Genomic DNA, 20,469 nt, shown 5'->3' on the forward strand with positions numbered 1-20,469 from the left:
GCCAACCCAACCGTCCCTAGATGCAATTGGTTCTCTGGTGGCTAGCCAGGTATCCAGAGGCACGTGGAGGTCGTTCTTCATGCGCCAATTTGCATGGGAACTAACTCCGGAACAGCATCATTACTTACAAACTTATACCTCCGTATTATTCCTAGGTAAACCATGTGAATATGTATAAATTTAGTGCTTTAGCTTTGTTGTAGAACTACTCTTCAGAAGGAAATAATGTATAATTCTCGAAACTAACTTACTCTAAAACATTCCAAAATACATACTTTCATTTCATCATTCTAAATACAGGCCATTAAACATTACCCCTTTTGGCTACAATTCTTGGTTGGTATTATAACCTGTTTTTTTTTCAAAATTAAAAACTGCATTCAACCCTCTATCCCCCTGATGGACCAATAAATAGGCCAAATCATAGGCTGCATACTCAATACATTGTTTCCCATTGAATTAATATAAGGAAAAGGACCAGACTATTGAAAATTCTTTGAGTTAACATAATTTGTGCTATGTATTTTTTTGTTGGGATGGGGAGTAAAGTTTAACAGTCTGCATCTAGGAATGATAATAGTAAGCATAACCTCAGCTAGAGTTGACACAGCTCTAAATAGGTCCTTGAAGAAATTGGGGGAAGGTAAACAGGGAGGGTTTGCTAAAGCACAGGATGGTTGACTGCCCACCCACCAATGCACTTCCTGGCTAAAGGGCCATGAAATGGAGATCAGAAGCACTAGTAGGGATTGTGAGATATGCTGGTGTATAGCCTACTCTACCTTTTACCTAAAGCATACATAGCCTATTAATAATCATTAAAATGTGTTGCTCATTAAAAAAAAAACCTACAAAACCATGAAAAATACTTCTAAACAACCATAAATACTTTCCTAACATGGCAAAGTTCTAGGTTTAGGAACTCCTTGCCATCTTGGAAAGTACTTGAGTTAAGTAATAGAACTTTCAGGGATGAATCCAGGGCCAAAACTACACTTAGGAAAAATTCTATATCTACTCTTCCATTGTTTCTTAGTTGGCCTAGAAGATTGCATAGATGTTGAGTCCCATCTAAAACTCAATATCGAAATTTAACCTTAATTTTTAGGTTCTGTCTCTTTTTCATTGATTCTAGTTTATTAACTTTGAACTTTGACTTTATTGAATATAAACATACAAATAAAACATAACTCCAGGGACTGATCAATGATCCCTAGCGTCTAAATGTAGCCCCTGGAGAACTCGAGTATTCATATTAATGTAACACTGATTATTGACAAAACAACAAAGTGTTAAACTTTGAAACAGAGAGAATACTGAAAAACGGCACTGTGCACTACATAAAAAAAGAGAGAGAGAAAATAAGTAGCGAGAATCTTCCTAAACATTATTCATTTTTAGTCTAGTAGTAGAAAGAAGATATTTTTTTTATAATTCTATCAAAATGACAGAATTGAAACAGAATTTTTTTTTTCAGTGGAATATTGTTTGATAATTTCAGTCCAACTTATTATATAGAAAAAGCTGCTCTTTATGTGTGACAAATATCCAAGATAAAAGAAAAATGTGTAGATGACAATGTTGGATAAGTATGAAAATATGACAATAAATGCAAAGGACAGGTTGTGTTATTCCTGGGAGTGCTAGACTATTCAAGTATTTATACATGAATACAACAGTTTGGAGCTGGCAAATTTGTCTCACTGTTAGTAACTGAGATTTAAGAAATACTTCTTTAGTATTAAGTTTATTAAAATACATTGACTTTACTGCTCTACTTTGTTCTGTTTGAATTGTCTTTAAATTATAAAAGAAAGAATTAGCCCAAATGTAACAACTATATAGACTATAAGGATAAACAAGAGTAAAATAAAGGGTTTGCAAAAATTTTTTCAGAAGAAAAAATTCAGTCTATACAAAATCCCAGCTCTTCTTGCAATATTATAGATAATGAATTTACATGTTCTTTCCATGGCAATAATTCATCAATGATTACACCTAAATCTTTAAATTTCAAAACCCTATCTATCAAATATCCATCAGCTGTTAAAGATTGTTCAGTGTTTACCTTTTTAATAGTAGAAAAAATCATGTTATTTGTTTTTTTTAATATTAATATAAATAAAGTTTTTTTTAAAATGAAATTGTTTAAATAATAATTTTAAATAAAAATTTAATTTTTAAATGTAAATATTAATTTTTAAAAAATAATGGTTACTCCTTGTAACCATTAGATCTAATGTAACCATTAGATGTAACCATTAGATCATTCTATGTGGTCTCCATGGTCTTAAAAAGGGTTTCAACACTTAAAGTTTGGAATAATAAAGCTGCATCATCTTTAATGATATTGTCAAACAATCTTACATAAAATTTCCTATATCTGTGGTATTAGTGAGGTAAAGGAGTGGCCGTAAATTGACCCCTGTGGAATTCCGCAAGTTATTGTGTGCTCTTGTGATCTTTTTGGTCCAACTATAGCGACCTGTGATCTATCCAATAGATATAACTCAATCCAACTAACAATCTACTATAGAAATTTATGTTTCTTTAACTTTATAACTAAAAGATTATGGTTTACTGTATCAAATGCTTTTGACAGGTCAATAAAAACAGCTGAGGTATAAAAACCCTTATCTAGAAAATCTTTCATTTTACAAATAAAATGGGTAATCGCATGATCCATAAAATGAACTTTCTGAAATTGATTTTGGCTAGTTGGTATTATTTAATTTTTTTTCCACAAATTTACTAATTTTATTCTACATTATTTTTCCAAAAATCTTAAAAATAACCGGTAGAATTGAAATAGGGCAGTAATTATTTATCCTATTGTTATTTCCATACTTATGTAAAAGTATAATACAGCTTTTCTTTAGACCTTTTGGAACAATTCGTTTTTAAAAGACAAATTGACTAAAAAAATCAAAATATGAAATATCACCAGCAAAACATGTTTCAGAACTCGTTTCGGCATTTGGTCAATTCCAGGAGCCTCTGATGGTCCCAAAGAATTCACGATCTTCTTCAAATCATTTGCGGAAACCGGTTCAAAAACAAAAATACTACCATCATTATCAAAATTTGAAGATTTGATAGATGACAAAACTATATTAATATCATTATCAAATAGTGATGAAATATGTTGACCAATTTCAGTAAAAAATTTATAAAACCTATCAGCTATTGATTTATAATTTTCTATTCTTTCCCCATTTGGGTTTACTATCTCCTTAGTGATTTCATTATCTTTATGTTTATTTGGCCTCAAAATTCAATTGATAATGTTTAACGTTGAAGATACATCATTCTTTGCAAGTTCAACGGCATTAAAAAATAATTCTTCTTAGCACCTCGTTTTTCCTTATTGACAACATTTTGATAACTAACATAAATATTTCGATTTTAATTCGACGGGTTTTTCAACATTCTACTATGAAGCTTGACTCTTAATTTTATCATGTTTTGTAATTCCTTTGTTAACCACAAAGGTTTAAATTTGTTTTTTTCTTTCTCGATCTATTCTCATGTGTCCTTCAATCTTGCAATACTCATGCATTTGCTCCAAAAATCTTATTAGAAAGCAAAACATAACCTACTTTAGGGTCATTCTGACTCAAAACATCGCTCCATTCTAGTTTTCTTAAATGATCTTTTAATTTATTTAAATTTGGTTCATTGAAAACAAATATTTTCTCTTTAATTTAATGCTGGTCATTTGGATATGATGATAGATCGCTAAACGACACCAACAAACTTAAAGGTGAAATTTCACTCAAGAAAGTCTCAGTTAGAGATGTTACATCAAAACAAAGATTATTTTCATTAACTGTGGTAAGTTGTGTATCAAACGCAGTTCCAAGCCCCTGAAAATTATACCTGGCTATGACAAGATCACTTGATGATTAAATTTGCCTCAGATCATAGGTATCAATATACTTAGAAACAGGAATATTCAGATCTGAACTCACTTTTTCATTCCCACTATCACGTTCACAAAGGCCTCGTTCACATTCATTAGCTAAATTAAAGTAATTTCCTGCAAGATCAGATAGTCTATGAGTCAGCAGAGACATTTGGAAACAAAAAATTCACCTTACTGTCACCAAAACAGTTTCATCAGCTCAACGGCCAATGGTCAGTCAGCCGGGTACCCAAACCAAACTGTTGGCTATTTGTCTTGAAAACATTTTGGCCTTCAGAACCATGTTGGACCACTGTCATCAATGTAGCCTTCATTATTCTAATTGTGGTTTGCAGATTTAGCATTCTATTCTTCAAAACTTTTTTCAACTGTGAAAAACACACTGAGCCTTGGCTATTCTGTTCTTAATGTGTTCACTGCTCTCACTGTCATTACTAATAGTACTACTAAGGTAAGTGAAGCTGTCCACTTGATCAATCTTTTTGTTGCCAAACGTCACCATTCCATCTTCACTTATTCCTAGCTTAAGAGACTTAGTTATCCTAACAATAGTTTTCAAACCTACTCTAGCACCATGAACTTGCAAAATCTCTGAATGTCCATTTTTGTTTTATCATACTTTCATCTAGGATGTTTAATTTATCAACATAATCCAAGTCCAGAAGAATCTTTTTTCTCCATTTGATATTCAACTGTACCTGGAAATTTTCTCTCGAATTGTCATACTGGAGTCTACAAATGCCATAATTTCCCTGGAAAGTAGCTACTCTTTCAAAATTTTAGCTTCAGAAATGACCCTAGACACTACTAGTTGGTGGTTTTTACTTTTTACATTAATAATTGCAAAGGTATTTACCCTACTATTTTGTGTTGATCCTGTCAGTCTTTGATTACAATAACATAATCAATAAGGTTAGCTGTTTAACCATCACGTGAATGCCATGTTAACTTATGGTCTATTTTATAACCAAATACTGCATCAGTTATAACTAGATTGTTATACCTACAAAATCGCAGCAGTCGTAAGCCATTACTGTTTTCTTTCACTAAATTTACCTAGGTTAGAATATCATCTATGCCTATTTATACCTGGGATCCTGTTTATTTGCTCATGTAACTGTAAGTAAAATTTATCTGAGGTACTATTGTCACTGTCAGTTTGTTTAAATTCGTTTAAATGTTTTCATTTTTATAACTTTAAGAAATCAAATATTAATTAAGATTTTGAGGAATAAATATCAGCATATATATATATTAAACTGACAATGCACCTTTTTTTTTTAGTAAATTCATTTGAATATTTTTCAGTAAGGTACAAATTATATTCTGGCTTTTAGAAAGTGTAGGGTTTTAGAACCCTACTCATATTAATTTCTGCTCGTTTTGACTTTGACTCTGTTATTTATTTTAGTTTCTGTTTGTTTTGGGTTTTTAATTATTTATGGATACTGATTTGTGGTAGTTGTATGCTTGGTAGATGATATTTGCATGTCATAATATTTGCATGAAATTTAAAACAAATGACTTATTTTTTTATTTGTGACTGCTTCCCTGTTATTGATAAAAATTAAGTAGCTAAAGCAGAAATGATGCTCTTTTTGATCTGCTTTTGTTTACTGTTAATTTCTTTTGCTTCTTAGACCTGGATACCACAATCTGTCTCCTCATCATTAAGGTTCCTTTCAGCAGCAGCAATCTTTTGAAAGTGACAAATATATATGTGATATGGAACTGCACCCTCAAAGACATCCACCAACGGGTAGAACAAATCCAGGCACAAGTTTAAATAATACTATTTGGTCAAGAAAAAAACATTTCTCTAGCTCTGAAAGAATGACGTCTCCCGAATGTGGTTCTCAACTGCCATTCTTGACTTGACTTTCTTGACAAGGCTCCTGCTGATGGTCCAGCGTAGAGAGAGATGTGACTATTTGTCTCCATTCCAAACGGTCCTGCGCAAGTGTGACTGCTTCATGGAGATCAATACCGATCATGGAGAAGTACTCGGTAAGGCTGTCCCTCCATCTGAACGAAGGTCTTCCACGGGGGCGCTTCCAGCCATTTTGAGTGGGATCAAATTGAAAAGTATGCTGGTGGGTGCTTCTTCTGGCATGCGAATTAACTGGCCAAACCACCGTAGAGTTCTTATGGCGAGCTGACGAGAGTTGGGGGTCTGATCCGTTAGTGTCAGCAGTCGGGTGTTTGAGACGAAGTCGTACCACTTGATCCCTTCGATTCGTCTTAGGAAGTTTGTTTGGGCTACATCTATGGCGTCACGAACAGAAGCAGCTGCCGGCCAAGTTTCAGCACCGTAGAGAAGGACTTGCGTTACGGTTATTTTGTAGATCTGCATTTGTGTTTTTGGCTAATGTTGGGCTTTGACCACAAGGAACGTCATAATCGAGCCATAATAGATGCAGTTTTCGTGATGCGCGACTGGACTTCCATTTCAATCCAAGGTAAGTAAAATACTTGACAACTTAGATAGTGTGCCCTAATACGTTGAATGATGGTGAGTTGGCGGAATTTCCTGCTGGGTCGATGATCATTATTTTTGTTTTCTGCAGCTAATATGTAGTCCCACTTTCAGGGCTGCTTCCGACCGTATATGGAGAGCTGCCTCGAGTTCAACTGCAGAAGTGCATATCAGGGCAATACCATCTACGAAGTCGCAATCGGCTAGGACTCTATCGCCATATTTCAGTCCGAATTAAAGCCGACTCGTGGTTCGATCCATGACATAATCAATCACCGCGTTAAAAAGTTTAGGAGCAGCAACACAGCCTTGCCTTACACCAGTATATATCTGGAATAGTGGGCTTTGGCGACCATTAACCTGAACGGAGCTTTTTGTACCAGTCTAAAGCGCCTTGAACAACCATTCAATCAAAATTATATGCAGCAGAACAAAAACCTACTAATGTTCCAAGCGCCATCTTCTCAGATAAAGTTTTGTTTTCTTTATTGATTCTATACTTGTTTTTATTTGATTTTAATCTCATTCCTTGCGTAATATCTTTTCTCGTTAAAGACTGCGCTTGATCTTACGTGTGCAAACCTAAATTTGTTGTTGCTCTCATGCTATTGAGTTGAATCTCTAGTGTTATTATGGTAAGCCATGTCTGCCACCAGAAATTGGCGGAAAAATTGTGCTACACCACTCAAAGGAGGGGAAGCCTCGCTGGTGCCAAAGATTGTAATGGAATTCCCACAGTTACCACTATTGTTCTGTAAATATAGAGTATATTAATACCGTATTACGGTATACCCTGCTCCAGGGTGTGATAACAGGATCTGACGGTCAAACAGCCAAACTCTAAGCCAAGACCGCCCAACCTGGGTTACCACTTATATCTCTAGCTCTCTCCTTGGAGGGTAAACGGACCCCCTGTTGCTAAGATAATGAAGGTGTGTCTTGCAACTCCTTTTCTGCTTTGTCTGGGTTCCTGGAAAAATAGTCTACACAGCTGTAGAAAATAGCTTACCTGTAATCTTCCAAAAAAGTGCACAAAACATATATAGGCTATAAACTATGAACAAAATCGACTCCCTAAACCGGGTCTCAAAGTCGACTAACTCAATACAGACTTCTATACAAGAGCGCTTTGAGTAAGGGTGGAACTTAGATTTGCCCCTGCTAATCCGCTAAATCAACATTAAAATACCTGGCTTATTTTGCGTAATATTGTCTTTAAGTGGCCCAGAACAAAAAGACAAAAATAGAACTTAGCTCGAAAGCTTGCATATTGCAACAGAGTTTAAATTATGATTAAAAAATATCTTATAGTCAAATGTAATTACAGCAAAGGAAACGGGTCATTTATCTGAAAAGAAAAAAAAACAAGAGCTGGACCACTAACACCTCCCCTCGTAAGATAAATGACCACCCACGCGCCACGCTGGTCCACCCTTACAAACATCAACACTGAACTTCAACTCCAACTTCAACAAAATTCATATGCCTTCTTTCTTCCGCCAGCGTCTGTGCTTCTACCGCTTGGCTCCGGATCTGTCACCATGCAAAAGTCTTTATTGCAAGACCACCATGATCTATATCGTATGGCATCCGCATGAGGTTTTAAAAATGGAAGTCCCCAAGATTCGCAGAAAATAATTGTGCTCAGTATGATCAAAAATAAAAATTTTTCTTGCTCTCACGAATTTACATTTGAGAGGAGCAGAGAATCAGTTTCTGGAACATTCGATGATGCCAGCCATTATGAAAAATTGGTTGCATTTTATCGGTGGAAACAACACCACATCTCAATTAAAATGCAATTTGCCCCTTGGTATAATTTCAAATAGTCTAAGACCGAAAAACTACAGGTCTGTGAAAACGACAGGGGTTCAGGGAAATCAGCTAAAAGTTTGAGCGGATCATTAATCAGTTTATTCTGGGTTCCCTACCCTGGGATAATCAAATGAAGGATAGGCGTCGATACCAATTGAAGATGAAATGTGGATACCGAATAAGGTTTGCCGGAAATAATTGTCGATTGCCATGAAGAGTAAAAACTATGAATAGGGTTACTGAACAAACGTTTGGCTGAAATATTAAGTTACTGGGAGAGAGTATCCCCCAGGGACTCCAGGTTAGAGAGGCGAAATCTCGGTAATAGGGCCACAACTAGCCAACCAGTTGTATGGTGAGCGATTCGTCCATCATGTATTGTTCCTCAGAGGGGCTCCTCCCCCGCAAAAGAGACCAAATCTTCCTTAGAAATGATAGAATTAATCTCAGATTCCTTCCCAAGTTTTTGCAATCTAACCCAACAATCAACATCTCCCAACTTTTCCCCAACCCGTTGTAAGTCGTTCAACTCATTTTTTGATAATATTGTTTTATTCCCCAAGGGTCCTGGACGTCTTTGTCCCCACTAAAATTTATTTTATTTATGTTAGCTAGGCACAGCCCATCTAATTTTTTAGTTTTCACTACTACAGGCTGAATCCTCAAATTTTGTCTCTTGTTAACATTTTTTTCTATTTTCATTTTTCTCAATTTTGTCACTCGCGCAAAATAATAAATCATCTTTAAATCTGATTTGGACTCCTGTTTCCTCCATTTTTGACTGCATTTCCTTATTGTAATTCCTTTTAGTATTTCTTTTCTCTTTTTTAGTCTTAATTTCTCTTGCATTAATTTTAAATAGTCATCAAATGCGAACAAAATTCCGACATTTGGTTTTTATATTGTACTAAAAGTTCTCGAACTTTACGAGGAAAAGCATGTACAATTAATTTTGTTTATTTTTCTCTGGTACAATCAGTTCTTCAATAATTTCTTAGACCACACTGCTTTTACATTTAAAAAAAAAATTAAACAAGAAAAACGGGTTTTAATTTTCTATAAAGCAGTGAAATATAAAACAATTTATTATACACAAATGCTCCGAATATTTCGGCCCCACGTCCGGGAGCCTTTCTCATCGGAAAAAAATATAAAATGAAACAAAAAAAAATTTTCTTTTTAAAAAAACTTAACTTACATCAAAATAAAACATACTAAACACATAAAGAGAAACAAAAAAAAACAAAAAGAAAAATATAAATAAATAAGAAAGAAAACTCACATATTAAATAAACACTTCCATGCACTGAATGTCAATAATGATTCAACTCGCCTCCTCACAGTATATAAATTGAAATCTATCAAAAATGAAGAATATATTTATACTAAGACCAAAACAATAAAAAGTCAACTAACCCCCCGGCCCATAACCCCTAATTAAATTTCACAAGTTCATCAACCAATTTATGAATTATAAATTGAACGGATTCGTTTGGTTGCAAGCTTAGCTGCAGTTCGTTTACTTTTCCCATCATTTAACCCATTCTGACCTTTGTTCACAAGGTCATCTTTCGTTTCAGAACTATTATTAAAATGAGTACTGGTTGAATATCTTGCCTGCATTTTAATTAAACTATTATAAATTGAATTGATCCTAAAGTCCCCTTCATCTTTATTGATACTAGTACCGCCATATATTATCTTTTTTATTTCTATAATTTCCCTGAAGGTTTGTAAAAGTCCTACAGACGTATCTCCTATTTTTGTTTGATCAAATAAAATACTGTGATGAGGAAAGTTATAAAGATGTTCTGCAACAGCTGACTCAAACGTTTCTGGTGGTTTGTTTTGTTTTAAAGCGTAATATATTGCATTCTTGTGTTGTTGTAGCCTATTTTCTAAAGTTTGTTGCGTTCTTCCTACATAAAATTTACCACAAGAACATGGAATTTTGTAAACTCCCTTTTGCAAATTTCTCGGTACCTTGTCTTTCCCTTTATTTAACAACGAGCTCGTTGTTTCCAAATTATGAAAAAATTCTCAGTAAGTAACAATTTCTTTTCTTGAAGTCAACTCTTGGATACACAATATGGAAATTTCATTTAAGAAATTATGAAAAAATTGTAAGCAAGTAACAAACTCTTTCCTGAAGTCACTTCTTGAATACACAATGCAGAAACTCCATTAATGAAACTATGAAAAAATTGTATGTAAGTAACAAACTCTTTCCTGAATTCGCCTCTTGGATATACAATAAAAAAATTTCATTCAAGAAATTATGAAAACATTGTAAGTAAGTAACAAACTCCTTCTTGAATTAACCACTTGGATACACATTACAGACATTTCATTAAACAAATTATGAGTGCCGCGCCTTAGAGTGGCGCGCCACTCTAAGTGAATCTAAATTAACCCAACTTTTTGCATATCTCTCACTATGAGTGTGTGTAGTTTGTTACTTACTTACAATTTTTTCATGATTTCATGATTGAAAATCTGTATTGTGTATCCATGAGGTGAATTCGAGAAGGAGTTTGTTACTTACTTACAATTTTTTCATAAGTTCTTGAATGAGATGTCTGTATTGTGTATCCAAGAGGTGAATTCAAGAAAGAGTTTGTTACTTACTTACATTTTTTTTCATAATTTCTTGAATGAAATTTCCGTATTGTGTATCCAAGAGGTGAAAACAATAAAGAGTTTGTGACTTACTTGCGATTTTTTCATAATTTCTTGAATGAAATTTCCATATTGTGTATGCAAGAGGTGAATTCAAGAAAGAGACTGTTATTTACTTATAATTTCTTCATAATTTAATGAATGAATAGAACTATAAAAACAAAGAGGGATTAAGCTTAAAGATATTTATTGCTTAAACATATTAATAGAATTTTTGAGAAAAAAGAAATATTTACATAAGAATAGTACTTAAAATTCACTCTTAAATATCCAGAAACGAGGATCCCATGATATAGAATAGTTTTTACCGTGTCTTTTGCATTTATCGCGATCAGGTATTTCCTTAGGTATCCACTGGCCAAATAACCTAACCTCGTCTTCAGGACGGTGATAAGCCCCTTCAAATTTAGGACACTTAAATTCTTCTAGATTGAAAATTGGAATCCTAGGGTCACAGTTTGAATTAAAACTTTATCTGTAGGTACATTACCCTTTACGTAGAGTGCTACAACCCCGAAAAAGCTGCAAATTTCACTGACTTCCTCCTGAATATTTCTCAGTTCCTGACCACTTTTATTAAGTGGTGTAATCTATCGTAGAATCCCAGTCTGTTTATACAACGTAATGTAGTACTCCACAAGTTTTTATCATACTCAAACATATTATAGTTCACTATCCAATGATAACAGTCAATTTCTGCGTGTTCCCTAGACAATAATAAAAATACACATTCAAATACAACACCACAAGATGATTTTTTCAAACCGATAAATTCTGTGTCATACAGTCCTATCATCTTGGAAGTTATTAATGTAGTATTTAAGTAGATAAGTACTTCATCAAACTTTAATACCTTCGCTCAAGGTTGAATTGAGTTAGGGCTAGGGGGATGAGTCCTAAAACCATCTGAATTCATTGTGGAGAGGAGTCATAAAACCCATAGAATCCATTGCGGGGAGGAGTCATAGAACTCTCAGTATCTATTGCCTGCAAATGAAATCTGGAAATTACAATTTATTCATAATATCTGTATTGTGTATCCAAGAGGTTAATTCAAGAAAGAGTTTGTTACTTACTTACAATTTTTTCATAATGACAATCCGATAACGGATTATCATAAAGAATTTATTCATTCTAATGCATAGATTTTGTCAATGTTATCCGACGTATCCGACAAATGATATCGATAAAGAATGTTAATAAAGAATTTGTTCAATTTGATACTTGAGTTATGTCAGTGTTATCAAACGTATCTGTCAAAAGACATTGATAAAGGGTTTATTCACTCTGATACTTAGATTTTGTAAATGCTATCCCATGTATCTGTCAATAGATGTTGACAGAGAATTTATTCATTCTTATACTTAGATTTTCTCTATATCAACCTGTCTATCCGACATATGATGTATGCAAATTCCTTTTCTTACATCTCCGATGTTTTAATAGACATTCTAAATGTTTGATATGCTAGCATACTCTAAAAATAATGAACACATAACAATGTAATACATAATATATTTTTAATGAAATAATGTCATGTAGAATATTAATACAAAAAATATATTATTAAACATTATTAATATATGTGAACAACTTTGGACATTTTGAATCTGATCCGTAAAATAGTTCACCAAGTTCTCTCTTGATACTGTAGCTATTGTCTTCTCTTAGATTCTAATTAGTAGAATAATCATTATTCCATTTTGAGTCATACACAATTTTTATTGGTATGTCACCGACAGGTTTAATATGCGTTTCGTCTTTGATATTATTTGTTTCATTGACTGTTGGATCAAGGGTAGTAACGTTTGCTGGCACTTTGTTTTTTACCTATTCTTCTTACATTCCTTGTGATATTTTCTACCAATGCCATTTTTATTTCTCCGGTACTTTCACTGTCTATTACAACATTATTTTTACACAGGTAACAGTTTCGGCACGTAGACAATACTTGGTTTATGATATAAGTAGAAGAGTAGGCCTTTCTTTTCCTCTTTGCTTTCATTTGAATGCTAATACCCGAAAGTTGATGATATGGTTTAACACTGGGTAACATGTTACCACAATCACTAGCAAGAAGATGCCCCCCTTCATCAACTATTATTTTTATGTTAGAATTCTCTTTGAGTGCAATAATCTCCGGGGAATCTCAATCTCGCGTATCCACCATCATAAGAGTTGAATTTTTTTGGTACTCCAAAGAAATTTAATTCCTTACTGTCATGACAATGCATGTATACATTTCTGATAGTGGTACCACTTGTACTTATTTCATAGTTTAAATACTTCTCCTTGTCTGCATTCAATGCTAAAATAACACTATCATGTGAACAAAATTTTTTAAAATGCTTCATCATCACTTATTAGAGATATGAGTTTTGTTTATCCATCCAATGGGTAAATAGTACTAATTTAATTCATGTAATAAACAAGCTAGTGTCGATAGCTGCCCATAGAATACCAGTGGGAAAGCCGCATCGTGTCTTTGAGCAAGCATAGCGTACAATTAGTAGAGCTGTAAGCAAATTTCATGTCATTTTAAGATACGTAAAAAAAGTTGAATAATTTTGAAGTAAAAAACAAATTAGTTAAAAAAAAGTGCTACTTCAAACGTTATTTTTCTAATGTTTTAAGTATGTTTCATATCATTCTAAGAAAGGTAAAAAAAAGTGGAAAAAAATACCATGATAAAAAAATAAAAAAAATTCAAAAAAAAACTTCAAAAAAGAAGTATAAAAAGAAAGGGGGGGGGGCAAAAAGTTGGGGGTGAGGGGCCCCTTATTGGTTGGGGGTTTGGGGAGGGTTCTGAGGTTGAAGTCCTTGGTAATTAGGGTCAATGATGCTTACGGTCCTTGATGGTTCATATTCATAATCACCTCACTATTTGACTTCCAAGGATTTCTAAGGATTGTTCTGAATTTCTTTATTAAAATTCTTTTCTTGCCATCTACATCTCTATTAGTATCAACTTTTTAGTATACTAGAATGTTAGAGCATATTTTATAATGACAACACTGTTCAAACGGTACTTGTGTATTATACACAACACATTTGAGAAGTAAAACTAGGTCAACTCATAAGGTCATTTTATCATCGTCAACCATTTCCATAGGTTGATGCTATTCCAAATTTATAATAAATAGCCAATGAGTTAACAACCCCTTTGGGCTTACCTAAACTGGTAGTCACTTTAACCCTTTTTTACCACCTTCATACAATCCAATCACCAATTAAGATCATTCTTACCACTATTATTCAATCACCAATTAAGATCATCCATAAAGTCCAATTCGCAAGTGCTCATATCTTTTTTCACCCCCTAATATTCATTCATATACTCCAATTCGCAAATGCTATGCCTTTTTTTGCAAATTCAGTTAGCTTTTACGCAAAATAATAAAAAAACATGATTATATTCCCATACGACTGAAACCCGCATTTTTATATAAAGCCCATTAAGCTATTGAAAACCTTGTACCAAGGTCTCTTATAGGCGTCATATCTATTACGTATCTGCGCATATTCTTTGTATAGTTGATAGTAATTAATGCCCGTATACCATCATTAAACCTACCATTGAATGGTAATAGCCGAAAGCTTGGCTGTTAACCATCTTACAGAAAAGTACAATAAACCTTTGAATACAAGAAAAATCACTCCTTATATTTGAATCCAATTACTAATCAAGTTACCGTATATTCTTGTATAATTCTTTATACATCCCTGCTTGGATCAGAAAATGCCTGTTGCCTCAGAAACAGGTCGGATTGCATTACATAATCTCGTGTGCTGTTTGAAAAGGTGTAGAGCTTCATTCAACTTGATACACTTCAGTGGTTCCTAGGGGCGGCTGCAAAATGGAATATAGATATCTACTAATGTGACTGGAAGATAATCATTGATATAGAATTATATTTTGTATTAGACATGTGGAATATAAAAAGGAGGGCAGTAGCTAATTCCTTGGGATTAGCTATGTTTCTCTATTCAAAACTGACATTTTCAGTATCATATTTGTAGCAATAGCTAGAACCTAGTAAAGAATATCCAACGGCCCATAGTAACCAACAGTTTAGAATCGGTTTTTGAAAAAAAAACGAAAAAAATGTCTAGTGAGAAACATTTCTCATTATAATATAGTTTTAGCTTAATGGTAAAAATTTATTGCTTGAGGAAATTTTTCGAGATTTTGAAAAAGAATTCAAAATCCCTAAGAAAGGGTTGCAAATTGAAATGAGTTTTGCACTATTAGAATCACCAATATTGAAGACCCTAAACTAGAAACTTACGGATCCATTTAGGAAAATCACTTTTTAGTGCGTATGGTGATAATGTATCATTTTCCCAGTTGTTTTCTCCTCCCCAGGGGTGGTCGTGAAAGTGTTCGTAAAATATTAGGAGAAGGCTCATTTAAACGGATATTGCAATTTCTTTTGCGTTTTTTAGTAACAAAAGATCTGCTAATTTTTAGTGCTTTGGTTATTTTTATTGTATTTTGTGCTAATAGATATGCTTATTTTTAGATAGACGATGATGATTGGTAAGGATTTTAGATAAACTAACTTTAAGATTGTGCTAATAAAATATGTCTGCTAATTAGATGAAGAACTAATTTTTAGTGCTTTGGTAATTTCTATTATATTTTGTGCCAGAATATATCGTTTTTGCTGGAAGAGGGTCAACATGTTTTGAAACGCAAATTTTAAGATAGCAACTATTCTAATTTGTCAGACGCTGTATACCAGATATTTTGAGCCCACTCCCAACCTGAAAAACGAGGAAAACGATGTTTTATTAGCACACTTCTCATTAATTATATCTATTTATTCTACCGGGGCTAGCGGGCCATTGCAAGATCTTAGAGATATCTTTAAAGATTCGTTTAAGTGCTGTTGCTATAGCACTAATATCTAATGAATTTAAATTCATGACTTTACTGAAAAGTGCCAAATGGCATCAAAAATGATAGTTTTTGATCAACTTCTAGAGTGTAAAGGCTGAAAAGCATAACATCAGTACCAAAGTAATCTTTGTAATTGGAAGCTCGTAGACGAAGGCTTACAGTGTCCCCTCTTGTATACTGCCCTCCTAGCCCTCTTAGTAAGTGAAAACTAAAAAAATGTGTTTTGAAGAAAAAACTGCCTAATCAAAAATGTTATTCAATTGTTCGAATTTTGTTGACAATGATATAGTTTTCGATTTAGAAATTCTCTAAGAAACAAGTGACAATATACCCCTTAGGCTCTTAGTTTGTGTGACAATGTTGCACATGTCTTGTCATAAAGTTTAAAGGAGGTAAAAATTAAAACTTATATTTGATGCCGTATGTTAATAAAGACCCATGTTGACTTCTTTAATTTCATTTCCCAAGTCAGACAAAGGTCTTTTATAAGGTTTATTGTGTAAATTGAAAAAAAAACGACAAAAATTAATTTAAAAAACAAGGTATTTCTTACCAAAGTAAATAGCGGAGCTGTAACTCAAAACGAACAAAAACATCATTGCTTTTCATATTACGCAATGCATATTTATAATACTAACACAACTCACTCTTTGTTTTTTTTTCAATTCTCGTAAATAACAAATACCAGCGTTTTGCTCAAAAATGGTCCAGCTTGAATTGTTCAGAGAATTGTAGTTGCAGCCTAGCCTATCCCAAAACTGATCAATGTCATGACCCCTGAAATATTAACGTGAGCCTTATAAACTAGTCTTCTGTTTACTACTGACTGGGAATCTCTGCTCCTAAGACTCGATCATACCTGCACAGAAACTGATGCTCCTCTCCTCGTAAGATGAGTGAGAAAGACCATGCTAACCCAGAAAATAAAAAAATGATGGCATAAACATGCACTTTTTTTTTTATTTTTGCCTCACCCGCTCAAATATATATTTGACTTAGATATCAGTGCAAGCTATAGTCCGACAACTTTGGGAACTGTTGTTTGATATTTTCTTCTAGGAATGGCTGATGAGGAGCCAAGTGATCAGCAGGTTAATGCTAGTCGTGATACAATTTGGAAGCGAATTAGCACACTTATAGAAGTGAAAAGAAAAGAAGCAGATATCGCGAATATTTATGAGTTTTGTGGAGATGCTCAATCCACAGCCTGTGCCCGAACTTCTGCTGTTCTTTACAAAAGGAAAGGTGGAATTTCACATCTTCGGAGGTCTCGGGTTGTGAACCCATACGGACCACAAACTGATCCATCTCTTAGCTACGAAACTAACTGGGTACTTCAGGAAAGACTAGGTGCAGTCGAAGAACACTTGAATATGAAACCTGTTGCAAAAGATATCTATCAAAGACTTCAAAATGTTGAAAACAAGCTGTTGCTTTTGGAATCTGTAACTCCTGAGTATGGACATACTTTGAGCAAAAACAATTTGAGTGAGCGTGCTGCTGAAGCTAAGAATAATGAGACTTTAGAAAGAATAGTCGAGCTTAAAAGAAGACTAGTGACAAAAAAATAGTTTGTATATGATAATTTCGTATGGCGAATTTGTTTCGCCTGAATTGTGTAGCGGACAAATAGATTTATTTTTCTTGTTCATTTTTAAATACACATCTTCTTATTCTTTGAGATCTACTGTATTTTTAGATTAACAATTTAAATTAAACTCAGAAATCCCATTTTTTTTTAAGAACAGAAATTGTTCTAGGTGCCTATGTAGTTATTACTTAAAATAAAAGTTTCTTCAACGTAAAGTAAGGAGCAAGATTAGAACTTAAAATGAACAGAAATTACTACATATATGAGAGGGGTTTCTCCCTTCTCGACACCTCGCTCTTTACGCTAATTTTTTTTGTACTTCTTATTGTTCTGTTCCATAGTCGTTCTTAAAGAATTGGGACAAAATCTAAACTTTGGCATAAAGAGCGAGGGGTTGAGGAAGGGGCAACCCCCTTCATATACGTCATAATTTCTGTTCGTTTTATGTTTTAATATTGCTTCACGTTGAAAAAATATTTTTCGTTTATTTAATTTCTGATCGTTTTTTAAATGATGCCATGAAACCTGATCTCATATCGACGGAGAAATCCCCCTCAGCACATAAATATCCTCTAGACAATTCAATCCCAGTGATAATCGACCCTGGACAATTACCCTTAACAACTCCACGAGCAAAATTGAGACGGGAAAGAGATAGGCATTCTGACAAACTCCCCCTGTGTATAATTTCCCCGGACAAGCTCATCTCCCTGGAAACTTCCCCCGTGGACAACCCCCAGCAGAAAATTCGTTTCCAATGACCACTCAAATATGTATGCATACTTCGCAATAACAATTACTATGCGTAGCGCTGATTTTATTACTTAAACACCTTTCTCCTGGCGCTGTGGGGGGGGGGGCATGTTGTATCCAAAGGCATATTCATTGGGTCTTTCAACTAAGATAAACGAAATGGCCATCTCGAAATTTTGATCGGACAATTTTGGGATAAGGGCCGGGGGAGAGGGCCTAATTGTCCTCCAATCTTTTTGGTCACTTAAAAAGGGCAGTGGAACTCTTAATTTTCATTCGAATGAGATCTCTCACGATGTTTTAGGACCAGCGGTTGTTACGATCACCCCTGAAAAAAAAACAAATAAAAAAAAACGCGCACCCCTGATCTTTTTTCTGGTAAAATACAGAATTCTGAATTTTGTAGATAGGAACTTAAAACCTTTACAGTAGAGTTCTTTGATACGCTGAATCTGATGATGTGATTTTCATTAAGATTATATGACTTATGGTGTTTTCCCCTTTTGTCGACAACCAGGCAATATATCTGTTGGGGTTCCACTCCTTGTTTATTTTCTTTTCAGATAAATGACCGATTTTCTTTTCTGTAATTGTATTTGCCTACAAGATAATTTTAATCATAAGTTGAACTTTTGTTGTCAAGCTAGATTCTTTCGTAATAAGTAATCTTTGAACTTAAATTCTATTTTGGTCTTCCGGATTTGGGTCATTGAATCACAAAATTGCGCAAAAGTAGAATGGATTTCGGATGGTGATTCAGGGGATTGGCCAGGGCCAAGCGAAGGTCCACCCGTATGCAAAGTCTGCTGTACAGAACGAATATTATTTTTGAGTTAGTCTCGATTGAGACCCCATTTGGGGAGGTTTATTCCTTTTAAAGTGTTATATGTGTATGACCTTTTCTGGAAGATAATAAGTAAGATATTTTCTACAGCTGTGTAGATTATTTTTCCAGGAACCCAGACAGGGTAGGAACAGAGTTACGAGATGCCGTCATTCTTATATCGACAAGGGGGGGGGGGGTCCGTTACCTTCCAAGGAGATAGCTAGAGATTTTATTGGTGACCCGAGTTGGGTGCACCTTTGGCCTTAGAATTTGGCCATTTGACCGTTCGATCACATTATTATACTGTGGGGCAGGGTATATTGTAAATTGGGTATTAACAAACCCTATATTTTCAGAACTGTTGTGGTAAGCTTGGGCTTCCCATTATAATATTTGGTGCCATCATGGGCTTTCCTCTTCAGTAAGCTGTGTAGCACCATTTTTGCACCAATAAGTGGTGACACTCATACCTTACCACACGAATACTAGCGGCAGCAAGAAAGGTCCTATTGGTAAACCTGATAGTAAAAGAATTTCGTGTTTCGAAGAGACAAGTTGATTTAGCCTGCATAGTAGCCTATTGTGGTTACATACAAAAAAATCACGAAGAGAAAAAAATTATCTGGGCTGTGCCTAGTTAGACAATAATAAGAAATAAATTTAGTAATCAATATATCCCGCGAAAAATTAACTTGTAAGACAAGGGAGGCTGCGCCCCCCAAGTAAAATCGGCAAATTAAAACGCAACAATTTTCACGACAAGACAAGAAGGAACATTGGTAAACAGAATTTTCATTTAAAACGAAGAAGTATTTTGACGTTAAGTAAACCTTGAAATAACGGTGGAAAGACGGAAGATTTACACAAGATCAGAAAAGGGACAAGAGTTGAAAGAATTAGGTTTGAATTCGAAAAAAAAACTACCGCGGTAAACTAAAAATTGCATTCAGACCCACAATTGTATGGGTCTCCCGCTGGAAATACCCTAGGAAAAACACAATCAGATAGAACCATATATTAATCAGGGGTTGAAATAGACAATTCTTACACGTTTGAAGGGGAAAATTTCAAAACAAAATGGTAATAGGACGATCTCCGTTACGAACCGTGGAAGGAAAAAAAAATTTACGGCAGATTCTGAAAGAATCACTCCCAAAAATAGAAAATATAGTTATAGGGTGAACAGACTCAGAAAACGAATTAAGAGGATATAAAGACGGAGAGAAGCCGAGTAGCAGGAGTAGTAGAAGCTCAATTTCCAGCAGGTGCTCGCGAAAAAGTACTCATGTAGATATTACACAACATATATTAAAGTTAATGGAAGAAGATAGAAAAGAAAGAGAGAGAGATAGAATAGCCAGAGAATGGAAAAAAGAGGACGGTAGAAAAGAAAGAGAGAGAGATACAATAGCCAGATAAAGAAAAGAGGAGGAAGATAGAAAAGAAAGGGAGAGATAGAAAAGACAGAGAGTATAGCTAGAGAGCAGAGAGAAGAGAATAT

The 20,469-nt window shown here is 34.3% G+C and overlaps 3 protein-coding genes across 4 annotated transcripts in view; 1 reads left to right on the plus strand and 2 right to left on the minus strand.

Annotated features, from left to right (window-relative positions):
* Positions 1-17,523, plus strand: part of Mocs2B (Molybdenum cofactor synthesis 2B) — a 31,368-nt gene extending 13,845 nt beyond the window's left edge. For both annotated transcript variants that reach the window (XM_089095224.1, XM_089095225.1), the window contains exon 2: positions 16,858-17,523. In XM_089095224.1, the coding sequence (XP_088951350.1) occupies positions 16,860-17,369 (510 nt within the window). In that variant the 5' untranslated portion in view covers positions 16,858-16,859 and the 3' untranslated portion in view covers positions 17,370-17,523. The remainder of the gene's footprint in view (positions 1-16,857) is intronic.
* LOC148947365 (uncharacterized) overlaps positions 1-20,469 on the minus strand; it is a 511,279-nt gene that overhangs the window by 456,459 nt on the left and 34,351 nt on the right. The window lies entirely within an intron of this gene.
* Positions 5,916-6,278, minus strand: LOC148947372 (uncharacterized). The gene has a single exon (XM_089095781.1). The coding sequence runs from the start codon at positions 6,276-6,278 to the stop codon at positions 5,916-5,918; it is 363 nt and encodes a 120-aa protein (XP_088951907.1).

Source organism: Artemia sp. Qi Xiang Cuo, chromosome 10 (assembly GCF_049724085.1).
Source record: "Artemia sp. Qi Xiang Cuo chromosome 10, ASM4972408v1, whole genome shotgun sequence".
In the NCBI taxonomy this organism is placed as follows: Eukaryota; Metazoa; Arthropoda; class Branchiopoda; order Anostraca; family Artemiidae; genus Artemia; species Artemia sp. Qi Xiang Cuo.

Coding starts and splice junctions, on each gene's coding strand:
- LOC148947372 (XM_089095781.1), bottom strand. CDS start 6,278: ATGCAGATCTACAAAATAACCGTAACGCAAGTCCTTCTCTACGGTGCT.